This window comes from Phyllostomus discolor, chromosome 1 (assembly GCF_004126475.2).
Source record: "Phyllostomus discolor isolate MPI-MPIP mPhyDis1 chromosome 1, mPhyDis1.pri.v3, whole genome shotgun sequence".
NCBI classification, from domain to species: Eukaryota; Metazoa; Chordata; class Mammalia; order Chiroptera; family Phyllostomidae; genus Phyllostomus; species Phyllostomus discolor.
In genome coordinates this window covers 199,101,472-199,115,675 of record NC_040903.2, presented here as the reverse complement: position 1 = coordinate 199,115,675, position 14,204 = coordinate 199,101,472, and the positions used below count along the sequence as shown (strand labels likewise).

The following is a 14,204-nucleotide window of genomic DNA, read 5'->3' as shown; positions in this document are numbered from 1 at the left end:
CAGAAACCCACAGATTATTTTAGTCTCTTCCTTCTCATTCACACCAGTATTTGGCCCCACCCCCTGTAAAGCTGGTAATATAGTCCAAACAATGCTACTCCTGGGACCCACCCCTTTCCTCCACCCCCATTCCACTGCTTTGGTTCACATCATTATTTCTCTCTCGGAGTACTGTAGCAGCCCCTCAATTAGTCTCCCTAGCTACAGTCTTTCTTCCTTCAGATACACCCTCCGAGTGGCCAACAGACTTTTATTTCTAATGCATATCTCATCATAACATCCTCACCAACAACAAGAGGAAATCAGATCAGCTCAGTTCCGTAGTAAATACGTATTTATTACGTGAAACTCTCCATGCCTGAGCCTGGAAGACAAGGCCCTCCATGCTCTGTCCTGACTACCTCCCCAGCACCTCCCCTGCTACCATTCCAGCTCACACCATCTGAACCAGTGAAAGTTCTCCAACCTCTTCCTCTAAGACCGGGGGCCTTCGCACAGGCTGGGCCGCCCTTCCCCTGCCTGGCTGTCTCATGGGCTCCCCAGTGAAGCCCCCTCGATGCCCTCATCAGTCCAGGCATAGTGTTCCCGGCACGTTAGACACCCCCTGGATGGGGCTCCTGTCCCCACACTACGGCTGTCTGCATAGAGACCTGCTGCTCCACGACATGAGGAATTCCCCAGGGATGCAGATGTTGCTCCTTCACCTGATGCAGAAGAGACACTCAGTGAGTGTGTTTAGGCAGAGTTGAAAGAATAAGCTAAGAGTCCAACACGAGGAAAGGGAGCAAAGGAAAGGCAAAGAGAAAAGGAAGGGACCGGACATGCTGGCAGCTTAAATGGACCTCGGACCTCTCATGGAGGGTGCTGGCTACCGCCCAAGCCATAGCGGGCTCAGCCCCCCTCCTTTGCTCCGGGCACAGAGCTCGAAACATCCAACGTCCAGAGACACAGTCTCCACTAGAGCTTTTCCGAGGGCCATTTCTACACACGCACGTTTGTTCGTTCAAAGCATATCAAACGGGCACACGTGAAATCTGCATAAATATTTCTTTGTGATCTGCCTGTCATTTTTGTATCCCTTGGTTGGCCACACGCTCTCTTTTGTTATAATTTCACAAACTACAAGGTAACTCTTCTACCCTGAGGAAATCACCTTTGGTTTGTCTCACTTCTCAACATTCTGCCCAGGTCCCCTTGGCCCCAGTGGTGCTCATTGTGTTCTGAGACCATCCAGTGCAGTCCCCAGGAACGGATCAAGAAGAACCGACCAACCCAGCCATAGGGTCTTGTGGTCTCAGCATTGTCACAAGCTCCTCTCTCCCACTCTGCTGCTCAAGGGGACACATCTACCCACCGGCCTTGAACCAGGTTCACTGGCGCTGCCTGGATCGCAGGGAAACACAGAATGAAAACGCAGGGAGGCGAAAGGGGCAGGTCCTCACCTCCATCAGGAGAATGTCCTTCGAGCTCTGCGTCTGTACCTTTGGGTGCTGGACCTTCACGGCCACCGTCCGACCGTCATGCAGCACCGCCTTATGGACCTGTGCCAGGGAGGCAGCCCCCAGAGGGGTTTCATCAAAGCTCACGAACAAATCAGGGATCTGTCAAGAGTGGAAAGAGGATAGAGCCATTAAGAGGACTCAGTTCAGCGAGAGGGGCCAGGAGGATGGGCCAGGCCAGTGCCACCTGATGCCCCCACAACAGATTTTCTGCTCTGTCAGTTGTATGCCAGCCCAGCTCCTTGCCTGGGCCCTTTGCTGCCACAGAGAGTCGCACCAGGCATATGGAGAGTCAGAAAACAGGTGTGAAGGGTATGTTCTCATACATGTGCAAAGGTGTTCTGACCACCTCCAACTTAAGGCAAAACAAGTGCTCTCTAGAATGTTTAGAACGGCTCCTAATCCTCCCGTTTAATTACCCACCACTGTGTCCCCAAGGCTCTCACATATGGATGTGATCAAAAGTTTACAGAACCCAGGGCAACCCAAGACAGGGGTCAGGTGGGAGATTTCTAACCCCACCAACCTGGAGAGCTTAAGGGACCCTTGTGGGAGGCTGCAGACCCCACAACCACCTCTTGTTCCGGCCTGAGCAGCAGCCTCAACAGGGGTCCCTGAGCCCATCCTCAGCCCAGCCACCCGGCAGAGAGTCCATCCCGGGCCTGTAGGTCCAAGCCTTGTCCTAGGTCCTCACCTGCAATGCCACCCACAGGCAGCCTGGGGCGGACCCCCTGTTCCTTCTGTGCCTCACTTCCTCTACGAAGTAGAACACATACTTTTATTCTCCCATCTTCTCTTCCCTTCTGCCTTCCCTCCTTCCCTCTCAGAAATGTCATACTGATTTTCCTGAAGGAAAAAGTCTTTCTGGCTTGAGTGTTCACACCTACATGGTCCAGATATAAATATACCACCAGATGGGAAGGAGGCCCCCAAAAGGCTTTTGCAAGACTGACCAAGGCTGAAATTCTCATCCTCTCCATTCCGTGAAGTCCCTGGACAGCCTCCCGACTCTGCAGAGCCCAGACATCCGCGCGCACACCTGTGCAGAGGCAAGTGTGCAGGCACACGCCTCCCCTCCTCCTCACACATCCCCCAGCTCACAGGCCAAGGCCTCTTCAGCCTGTGCCCCCTGCCTCCCTTTGTCCCCTTCAGCAGCAGATACCCAGCCCCTCAGGCCCTCTCCTCTCCGAGGACTTCCAAAGTCACATGACCCGCAGCCACCATCCCCTCCCCGTTTGCTAGGCAGCACCGTCACTCTGCTAATCTTGTCTCATAAATCACTCCCTCCAGCCTTGTCATCAATTTTTTTAGCTTTCACTAAACTCCATCCCATTTATCAACATCCTGCAGAAGCCAAAGGTCCAGGCAATGTGGGAGGGGCCTACACTTCACTGTCACGAAAGATGGGTATGGACTGGCTTCCTTGCCCCCCTTCTTCCTCATTGGGTTTTTGTCTGTACCCCTCCCGGTGCCTACTGATCCCTTCTTCCCCAACTATTCACCCATCTTTTTCCGTCCTTTATGAGTTCAGGCCCCCTGACAGCCATATTCTTCCCCCATCATCCACCCTGAAGCCCTGGGTCTCTCTGCACAAGACCTTTTATCCTGGACCTTGGATTAAGAGAACACAAAGGCCACCATCCACATACACGTCATTAGAATATCAGCTCCCAGTGGGCAGGGACTTTTATCTATTTTGTTTGCTTTGAATTCCCTGCACCTAGAACAGGCCTAGAATGAGTCAGTAACAAAGATGTGTTGAAGGAATGAATCCATTATTCTGTCCATTGGAGAAGAACTGGATGAACTCTTTCTTCCTTTTGAATGGCTGGACCTTCCTGCTCTCACACTCTGCTAATCCAAAGGCCTCAAATGTAAAAGCACATGTCATGTGTGGGGTTTACCCAGGTGGATTCTGCCTGTTACCCCAGGGTGGGTGTGAGACCCAGACCTAGCCAATCAGAACCCTAAATACCCTGGGTCACACTGATTGGTTCTGAGACAGGCATATGACCCAGTTGGTCCAATTGGACTCAATTGTTTTCCTTTTGTTTCAACTATAGGAGAAGGGATTCTTTCTTTCTGCTAAAATTGAACTTGAAGCCTAGAGATGCCAGGGGTCACATAGAAGAAACAAAGAGGAAAGCAAAGCCAAGAGACAGAGAGAGTAAATCCTTATCACAATGGCTGAGCTCCCTTGGTCTAGCCATACCTGAATGCCCACCCTATAATTCCTTTTTGTTGTTGTTGTTTTTTGTTTTTGTTTTTGTTTTTTGCTCAAGGCGGTTTGAATTCTTTTCTGTCACACACAATTGAAGGGGCTCTGACTGATACAATATGTTCTCACCCCAGTTGGGATAAATTAAAGAAACACAGGCATGGTGCCCGGAGTCCCCAAGAGGCTCAGTAAGTATGACTGCCATCCTCTCTCCACTCTCTTGCTGGGACGGGGATCCAGGAATTAAGGGAGGTATTACTTAGCAATGTTCTGGCCATTACATAATGAGATGAATATTAAGTTCCTTTGGAAACCCTCTGCTAGTCCCTAAAGGAGTGCCAAGAGCTCTGGACTAGGACCCTCGCCTCCCAGACAGTTAGAACGGCCTGTCTCCCCACTGCAAAAGACCTTGGGAGTGATCTCACCTCACTCCCTGGGAATATTGGCTCATTCTCTGAGAAGCACAACCAGTCTTCAAATCAGTGTCATTGCAGGGACACTGTAGAGTCACTGCAACCAAAGAGTGACATGGCATCACTAGGGCTGTGTGACAAAAATAGCTGCCAAGAGCACGCCAAAGGGAGGTGAAGAAAGGAAAGGGCCGAGACAAGCATCCCGATCTCCAGGGTAGATGAAGCCTGGTCTGCCACATCCCCAGGGGATGAGATGAGGGGCATCCCATAATTCCCTGCTCCCACCGGGGAATGGAGGCGCCCGAGCCAACTCAGCACCCTGAACGAGGCCCAGCTCTGAACACTTGTCCAAATTCCCAGCGTGACCAGAGGAAGGAAAGAGAAGCATGGGAGATGAGGGTGCACCACTCACGCCACCCAGGGAGCCTGTCAGGCGGGTACCCCACCCAACCCCACCCCGGCCGGCCTACCACCTCCTCTCTCTATCAGGGAGCAAGTCACACGCCCATGCCCTCCTGTGCTTACACACACACACACACACACACACACACACACAGAGTAATTGATTGCTAGTGGATGTTCCTTGCTGGCTTATAAAAAAGGTAATTAAAGATGGGTGCTACAGCCTGTAATTAAATATGAATAAAGTATCTCTAAATGGAACCTTGATTCAAAGTGTTCAGCGGAAGTATTTTAAGCTGATAGATAGTAAGGAAAAGCAGACCCTGTCCTGAAAGCAGAATTACACCCCCCACGTGGCTGAAACAAACGACACCCCCTCCAGTGAGGCCCGGCCCCCCAGCCCTCCCGGCGGCGGAGGAACATCAGCAGAAACAAACTGCCGCGCGGGCAGCAATTAGACTCCAGCGGGGCCCTCGGCAGCCTCCAGCCGCTCGCAGCAACCTGTCTCCCCGTCTGAGGCTTTCGCTCCCCCGGTCCTTTTTGTTTTCCTCTGGGTCCGGCGGCAAAAATCAATTAAGCAAAACAACTGCATTTTAGAATGACTAGTTATGTGCTTTTTAATTACTGTCGGCCCATGATTCAAATATATCGATGTCCTTGTCTAAAAAAAGGAAAAATAATCAGGAAAAAAGTTTCTCTAGCTTTCTATGGTCTGCTTTTTTTTTGGGGGGGGGGGGTTTAGGGGTGCTTTTAAGAGCAGAAAACACTGGCCAGGGTCCATACGCTGCCCAAAACAAGGTGGCAGGAAGTCGTTCCTGTACTTCCTACAGTCACACCTGACTGCCAGTGAGGGCAAACGGGTGGCACACGCACTCTTGCTCCCCCTGCGGCGGTTTCAGAGGACGTTCCTAAGTGCTTAACTACTCCTGCTTGTGCAAGGTGGAGCCGGCTCCCTGCTGCTGGCATGTGAGCTGGGCTCGGTGCCCCTCCTGACAAACCGCGTGTGGAGGAAGGGTCCTGTGCGACTTCTGCGCTGTCACCGGGCCATCTCTCAGATCGCCGGCCCCAGGGGAGCAGGCTACCTCGCCAGGAGGGCACTCGGGAGGCCCCCGCAGGCCTCCAGGTGGCGCAGCCCCGGCGGACGGCCTCACCGCCCCCTCGGGAGAGACTCTGAGCCGGAGCCTGACCCACACAAACTAAGAGAGCAAATGTTTGTTGTTTGAAGACGCTAAGTTCTGGGGTAATTTGTTACGCAGCAATGGCTAATTCATACACCCCAAACACACCTGTACCAGACCTCCCAATCCCAGCATTCCTTTCTGCTGGGCCCAGGCCGAGCCCCAGAATCCCTCTCCACACAGAGCTCCCAGCAGCCACTATCAAGGGACCAGCGTGAACGTGGGAAATGAAACCAATTTGCCATTCCTCAGCTTCAGCCAGTCAACAGACACGGTGGGGGAAGTACGTTCACAGTCGTGAGTATATGAAACAGTTTATTTGTGTATTAATCGTTGTATTATTTTCCATGCAAACAACTGTAAGCCTACTTTTGCCCACCCTGCACTTACTGCAGGCTAGAAGAACACCACATGGCGGAAACCCCGCTGGGCACGTGGGCCAACATAACAGACGCAGTCCCTGGCCACAAGCAGACAGACCTCAGTCCGGCAGAAGGCAGCAGCCCTTGTAGAACACACCTGCACGTCAGCAGGCCTGCTGGAGACAGTGACTCCTGCCCGGGCTGCTGCGCCCGACGCTCCAGTATCACCATGTAGACCCTGGGGGGCCCGGGGAGGGCACAGTCATCGAGTGTCTCTCCCGCTCCCCACGCCCCAGCTGCCCTGCCTCGACGTGGGAGTACCCCGCCCCCAGCTTCCCACTCACAGCAATTTATTATAATAAAAATAATAACAGTAACAGCTCAAGAACACGCAGACCCTGTCTTCCACGGAGTTTGTGTTCTCTCTGAGGCTTGGAGAGATCAAACTGTCCATTCTGCAGAGCTATGAGGTGCTGCTACTGCCAAGCTGGGAAGAAAGGAAGGAAGGGGCCGGCAGCGGAACCTGAGACCATCAGGGCAGAGTGATTCGGACGCAGGCCCTCAGTCAAACACCCAGGCTCAAATTCTGGCTCCCTGGGTGCCCCAGCTCGGGCAGTATGTAACCCCTCTGTATCTCAGTTTTCTCCTCTGTAGAAGGGGAATTTCAGTAGCCACCTCATAGAGTTGTTTTATGAAGCAATACACATAATGTGTCTGGAGTACAGCCTATAGGAGACCCCCCATACCTGGCTTATGGAGCAGGTGCCCCATCTGATGCCTCCAGGAAGAGGGCAGCACGGTCCAATGAAAAGGGCACTGGACAGGGTCAGCAGCTCCAGGCTCTCATTCCTTCCTGTCAGCGAGTAGGAGCCACGGTCCCCCTTTACCCAGCGACAGTGACAACCTCCTGCCTGACCCGCCCACTCACACTCCTTTCTCCTCTACGCCAGCCTCCACACACAGGTGAGTTTCCAAACATAAGCCAACCGCATAACTTCTCTCTGCTCAAGCCATTTCACCAGCTCCCCGGGCACCAAAACCCTTATCATAACCCACAGGCTTGACCCCACCTACCTCTCCTGCCCCATCCCCCCCCCCCCCGCCCCCCCCCCACCCCGCACTGACTCCAGCTCTCTGGGCCTCTTCCACCACCGGCACACTCCCTCCCTGCGCACCACAGGGCCTTTGCACATGCTGTCCCGTGTCCAGAAGGCTCTTCTCCCTCCTCATTCAGGTAAACTCATCCTTCAAGCCACGGCTCAATGGTCACCTGCTCAAGGAAGCCTCCCTGTGTACGTTCCCAGAGTTCAAGTACTCCCCTCAAGGGCAAGTCCACAGCTGCACTTCTGCCTTGGTTTGAATTTGCTTAATGTCCCTCCTCCCGTCAGGACCACACAGATGTCTGTTTTTGCTCAGCTCTGCATCCAAGGCACCTGACACGTAGTAAGTGCTATTTCCAAATGATCAAATGGACATGAGTTTCATTTTTCCCTAACTTCTTCTTGGTGAGGGGACTTTGGACCTTCCAGATACTCCAGGATAAGTAAAACGCCCATCAGAAGTGGCTACAGTTCCTTCAAGCGGGCCAAAGAAGCCCCCCTGGTGCTGGGCACTTCGAGAGCTGTGGGAGGAGGGACTCTGTGGAAATATTGTGATAATAATGATTAATAAAAAAGCAGATAAACACCCAGTGTGGCTGGCCAGCCTGGGAAGCCATCCATTAGATCTGTCATTCATTAGGGATGGGGGAGGGGGCAGTCCAATCAGATCTCCTCAGCTTAAGCAAACCTTCTGTAAATTGTAGGCTGCAGGCGCTGACATTTGATAAATTATTCTTCATAATCCACTGTTGGCTGTCATAAATCTAACCTTTCAATGTTCCTCATCTTAATAACTTGTACAGCCTCACAGGGTGACGCTGCCTGTGTCTCTGCCTGTGACAGAGATCTCTGGGGCAGAAGCACCCACAGATCCTAGACACTGCAGTGTGAAGCCAGGGACCCCCACAGCCGGAGCCGCCCAGGCAGACAGCCCCTGGGCGGGAGGTCTGAGTGCAGAGGTGATGGGCCGTCCCGGGAGGCGTGAGGTGCTAAGGGGCCAAGTGCTCGCAACCCATAAGAGGGCCGAGAGACAGGTGCTGGTGCCAGGACTCAGGCCTGAGACTCAGGCAGGCTGAGCTCTACACCTTCCCCTGCGAGTCAGCTCACGTGAAGACGCACCCCCTCTTCTCTGAATTTGAGTGTGGGCTCGCATAAGGGATGTCCGGATATCTCTGCTCTGTAGGACTGAACGTCCCACCACGGATAACTCCTTACTTACGCGTGTTTGTTGCCCTCAAAGTGCTCTCACGTAATTCTCAACCTTCTCTTGAGTTAGGTAGAGGAGACATAATTGCCCCATTCTAGAGGGAGGAACATATTTGCTACAGGCCACTTGTTTACTCGTCTGTCAAATGGGTGCTGAGTTACGAATATGTGAGGGCACGGTGCTGGTCTACTGGGGACTCAGTGCGGAGTGAGTCCAAATCGGGTACAGCCTCCGCCCTCTGGAGTCACCATGGGAACCTGAAGTCCAGTGGGGACACAGGAATTAATCAAGTAAGCACAAATAAACACAATATAGCCATCTGTGATCAATACTATGAGGGGGGAGGTAGCTGGCACCATTTAGCGCCTGTGTTCGGAGGATTAAACCTGGGCAGGGAGGGCTCCTCTGAGGCGGTATCGAAGGACTGAGACTGAAGGCCAGGGAGCCAGCTACCTAGCTGCAGAAATGAAGGACGGGCCACCCGGGCAGAGGGAGCAGCTCATGCGAACCATTAATGAGAGGATTGAGAGGGCGACAGGAGAGAGCCAGACAGAAGATGGCCAGCAAACCCAACCCAGGTTCCAGGACGGCCTGGGCTCCCCGGGTCCCCCCAACACCGGGGAGGGTTCCTACATCCACAGCTCCGCCCATAGGGAGAAAGGCCAGCCACAGGGGCTCACACACATTTCCAGCAAGGCCCAGGGATTCGAAAACCTGATGAGCTCACCTTCACAAAACCCCAAAGGCCTTTTTCCAACAACCTTCAGGTGTTCCCATGCCTGAAAACATAGGAGAGAAAACAGAGCCTCCTTTACTTACGACAGCAGCATTTGCCATGAGGACAGACTCCCTCCACTCCCGGGAGGTGGCAAACAGCCACACAGCAGACGGGCCTTGGCTGGGTCCCCGTGCCTCAGAGCCCCAGACAGAGAGTTCCAGTACCCAAGCCCTTGCAATCTTCCTGGAACACCTGTGCATGTCTCTCTCAGCAAGTTTTCCAGATTCTCTCTGCACGTGGTAACAGCAGGGCCCAGGGATTTTCAAAGGAGGTAAACCCAGACTTCCTGAGTTTCCTGGGAGGACAATGCCCACATTTAGGAGAAGCACACACACACTACTGGGTCTAGCTTGACCCAGCAAAGGGGAGCAGCGGTGAAAAACACCAGCTCTCATGCCGGCAGCCCTTTCTGCCACCATGTAGCCATGTGGCGAACTATTTCGCTTCACTGACCTTCTGCAGAATGGGAGTGGTAATAACAACACCCACTTGGTAGGGGCATTCCAAACGTCAAAGGAAATTATGCATCTAGAGCAGGGGGCATCACGCTCTAGCCTGTGGGCCAAATCCAAGCCGAGGCCTGTTTTCCGTATAGCCCAAGAGAGCTAAGGATGCTTTTCCATGTTTTTAAGTGTTTGAGGAAAATAGGAGGAAAAGTATTCTGTGACATGTGAAAATTACAGGAAATTACTCCCGTGTCCATGAGGGAAGTTTTATCAGGACACAGCGTGCTCATTCAGCACACGCTGTCTAGTCCGCTCTCACCCTGCTCCGCAACGGCAGGGTTTAGCTGTTGTGACAGAGTGTGTGGTCTGCAAAACCTAAAATATCGACTGTCTGGCCTTGCGGTAGGCAGCAAAACGCCACCCCCCAAAGATGTCCATGTCCTTAACCCCAAATGTGTGATTAAGTTAAGGCTCTTGAAATGGAAAGAGTACCTTGACTAGCGCGGGGGAAGCCCAGCGTCTCCCAAGGGTCCCTATAAAAGGGAGGCAGGAAGGTCAGAGCGGAGGAATGACAGAGGACACAGAGGTCAAAGGATGAGAGACAGCTGGGGGCGGGGCGGGGGGGGGGGGGGAGGGAGAAAGACGTAAAGATTCCACTGCTGGCTTTGATGGTGAAGGGCGGGGTCACCAGCTAAGGGATTCCGGCAGCCTCCAGAAGCTAGTCAAGGCCAAGAGAGAGAATCTCCCGCACAGCCTCTGAAAGGAACGCCGAGAGGAAGAGGGACTCATGGGCATGGACGACAGTGTGCTAACTGCAGTGGGGGTGCTGTGTAAGGGGGCTAAACGGTACTGGGGAAAAAAGGTAAAAATTCAGCCAACACCTGAATTTTTGAATGTCTGGCCCACAGAATGGTAAGATAACAAGTGTGTATTGTTTTGAGCCACCAGATTTATGGCAATTTGCTTCAGCAGCAATAGGGACCTAACACAGGCCCTTGACGGAAACAGCTTGCCGACCCCTGATGTAGACAGAGCATTCATGTAACCACTCTCAGCACACGTCTATTTTTACCTGTTTGCTGTATTTCCCAGGGCTGAGGTGAGAGTAGAAAGCTGAGGAGCAAGAGAAGAGGGTGCACACTCAGTGTGGGGGACACGAGACAAGGGTGAACTCCACGATGTGGCACCAGGAGGGCACATCGCGGCTTCCAGCTCTGCTGTGCCAGGTGACAACTCAGCACCCGTCCCTGTTTCTGGTCCAGGAGGAAGGGGTCTTCTCCTCCCCTGGCTGCCTCTTACATATCATTCCTCCCCAGCCCCCAGGCCAAATCCTAACGGCTACCTGGCTGTAATGACATCTTCCCCAGTGGCTCCTCCCCAGGAGCCCCGTTTCCTCTTAAACCTCCCACAGAACCACCGTCCTCACTTCTCACAGCAAAGACGAGGAGGGCAGTGGGGCTGCCAGAGACTTCTCACCACTGTGGTGGTGACACAGGTGATTTGCAGAGGCTGCTCCAGCTGTTAAAGCTGCGGCCTCTCCTGCTCCAAAGCCACTTACAGGGACATGGAGACACACACACACACACACACACACACACACACAGAGTGTTCTCACTAGATCAGGGTGCTGATGACATTTTTTTCATATTTGTAAACCAGAAACCCGATGGGGTCCCAGCCTCTGGGTGCAGAACCCCAAACTATTCTGCCCCACAAAGGACTCACCAGCCTTCTCTGATCACCAACCCACCCCTTCTGCTCTGAGGAGAGAGGGGGACACCGTGCAAATCCCAGCCCCATTTAAAAAAGAAAAATCTTCCCCCAAACTGACAGTGGGATGACCTGCTAACACACCCGCCCCCACCGTCCCCTTCACCCTGCGGCCACTTCTGAGGCTGCCCCCACTGTCATGCCAGAACCTGGGAGTCCATTGTTGTCGCATCTCCCTCTCCCTCGGCCCCTGTCCACTTAATTCGCCGACTGTCTCCCAAATGCGTCCCTACACTCTTCATCAGAGCCACCATCCCCCTAGCCTGGACAACCACAAAGCCTAGTTGGTCTCCTTGTCCCACCGGTGCCCTGCAGAAGCCACTGCAGCCCGGGTATGTCACTCTACCCACGGCGCCCGTAAGTGGCTGCCAACCAGGGACCTCCTGCACAGGCCGGGCGCCCCTCCCCAGCTCCCTCTCCCCGTGTCCCTCTGCCCTGCCGCCGGCACTCCCTTTCCGTCCCTGGACAAACCCACGCTCTCCCCACCCGGAGGCTCTGCACTCTTCTTTCTCTCTGTCCAACCCTCCCTTCCCCTAACTATCATCCCTGGTCTCCGCTTACCCACCACTTCCTCCGAAAGGCCCCCCGGGCCACCCCGAACTCAGCACCCTAAACTTCCCCCTCATGGCCCTTACCACAAGTGCCATAACATCTTCATTGTTTTGATCGCTTGTGCCACAGCTGCCATGCCCAGTGACAGTGTCGTGCTCACCCACACAGCCCCTGGGGCCCACACAACAGAAGCTCAGTAAACATGTGCTGAGTCAGCAAATGAATGAACGAACGATCAGTGAAGTCCCAGAGGGAGAAAGGCGGCGGAGGGTGCAAACACGCAGGAGCCCCCGCCTGTGGGACAGCCAAGCTGTGTGCCCCCGCCGGGTTCCTGCCCCGACGACATGGGCCCAAGGCTCCTTGCTTCCAGCTCCAGGCCCAGGAGACACCAGCCCCTACAGTCTCCCTCAAGGTTCAGATAGCTCCCCAATGCCAACCAACGACGTCATCCTCAGCCCTGCCTCCACTTGTCGGCTCAGGCACTCCACCCAGAGTGGCCTCTCCAGGCCTTGCGGCTGCTTCTCCCATGCACAGCCCTCAGCCCTGCTCCAGGGTCACCTCCCCCCTCTGTGCACTCGCGCCCTCTGTGCAGCCCACTCGGGCACTCCTGAGAGCTGTGGCCCCCACCTGAACACTTGCCCTCGTCTTGTCTTGACCTCCTAGGAGTTATGTCTGTAGCCCATTCTGTACTTAAAACATAAGCTCCTCGGAGATGTCAGAGTTGTGTCAGGAGTATATGCAGTACCTTCTTCTGACTCTCTCCGTCCATTTGTACCACTGTGGAAGGAGTCCCGCCCTCTGAGTAAGGGGACTAGGGTGCTAGTCCTACCTCTGTCCCTTCGGGGTCTTAATTCCCCACACGTAACGGGAGGGTGTTGGAGCACGTCCTGACCCTGTGATCCTGTAACTCTAACCTCCTATCCTGCACTCCCTGCACTGTGCCCCAGCCCATCCCAACCACCCTCTGTGCACACACAGGCACGCATGCACACGCACACACACACACTGAAACCTGGTTCTCCACCTGGTATCAGCTTGCCCCCCGAAGACAAACGCATGCTCACACACATGAACCCACACCGGGAGTCGCCTCCAAAGTGGCGCAGGCAAGGCCACCAAGGAGCAGTCCCGACGCAGGGCCTCCCACGGCGGAAATCGCTGAGGGAGCCTGGCCTGGGACGCCGGCTTGTTCCCGAAGCTCCATGAATAAAGAAGCAGGCACAGCTGGCCTATTCATAATCAGCATAAAAAATTGATTAGCCCTTTCGAGATTAAACATTATTGTTTCAACGATGAACATAAATCAGGCAGACGTGGAGGGCTGGCCTCCCTCTGCTGCATCAGGTAGACGGCAAGCGGGGGGCAGCAGAAGGAGAGGGGGCTCTTCCCTGGAGAAGGGCCCAGCTCTGAGAAGCCATGAGGGACGGCAGACCACCCTCACCCTCAGCCCCAGCCCCAGCCTGTGCACACAGAGGGGCGGCACCTTGTCCAGAGGGGAGGTCAAGGAGAAGAGCTCAGCCACCCGCACCTCTCAGAGCTCCCCCTCTGCCACCATCTAACTGGCTGGCAGGCAGCACAAGTCCCGGACTGAAGGGGAGAGGGCAGACTGGTGTGATGCCAGAGGGAAGAACATGGCCCTCAGAGGCAGACTGGGCCTCACAGGCCCATCACCGTGGCCGTGAACCCAGGCCCCCCGCCCCCCGGTGATTGGAGTACAGTTTCCTCTGTGGTCAAGCAATACTCAGGTTCCGTTCCCAGCTGAGGCGCTCGCTGTCCTGCTGCGTGATCCTGAATGAGTTACTCAGCATCTCCGAACCTCGGCCTCTACACCTGGGAAACATGGGGAACGGGACACATACCTCACCGAGCTGTTGTGGGTCCTAAATGAGATCTTATGTGTGAAAACATCTAACACACTGCAGGGACAGAGAACACGTAATAAACAACCAGTTCCTTGACCTGCTGGGGTTCTCCACCTGCCTGGCCCACCTCCCCCTGGGAGTGCAGCGAGAGGCCCTAACCTGCAAGGCCGGGAAACTCTGTGAGGAGCACAGGGCTGCTTTCAGAGAGTGGCAGGGCACGGGTTAGGAGCGTGGGTTCTGGACTCAGCCTCGTACTCTCTGTGCGACCTCAGGCACGTGACTCAACCTCTCCAGCCTTGGGCAGCTGGAGGGTTACAGGAGACAACGCATTTCCCTGCCTCCCCACAGGATTCATCTCCGTCTGCACGGGCGTGGCAGCTGGTCTAAGACCAGAGTCACCAGCTGCCTTCTCTTCCT

General features: G+C 54.4%; 1 protein-coding gene across 3 annotated transcripts in view; it reads right to left on the bottom strand.

Moving 5' to 3' along the window:
* The window catches only part of ADCK1 (aarF domain containing kinase 1), a 113,787-nt gene that overhangs the window by 45,234 nt on the left and 54,349 nt on the right, over window positions 1-14,204 (bottom strand). For all 3 annotated transcript variants that reach the window (XM_036012757.1, XM_028506803.2, XM_036012761.1), the window contains one exon: window positions 1,443-1,601. In XM_036012757.1, coding sequence (XP_035868650.1) covers window positions 1,443-1,601 — 159 coding nt within the window. The remainder of the gene's footprint in view (window positions 1-1,442; window positions 1,602-14,204) is intronic.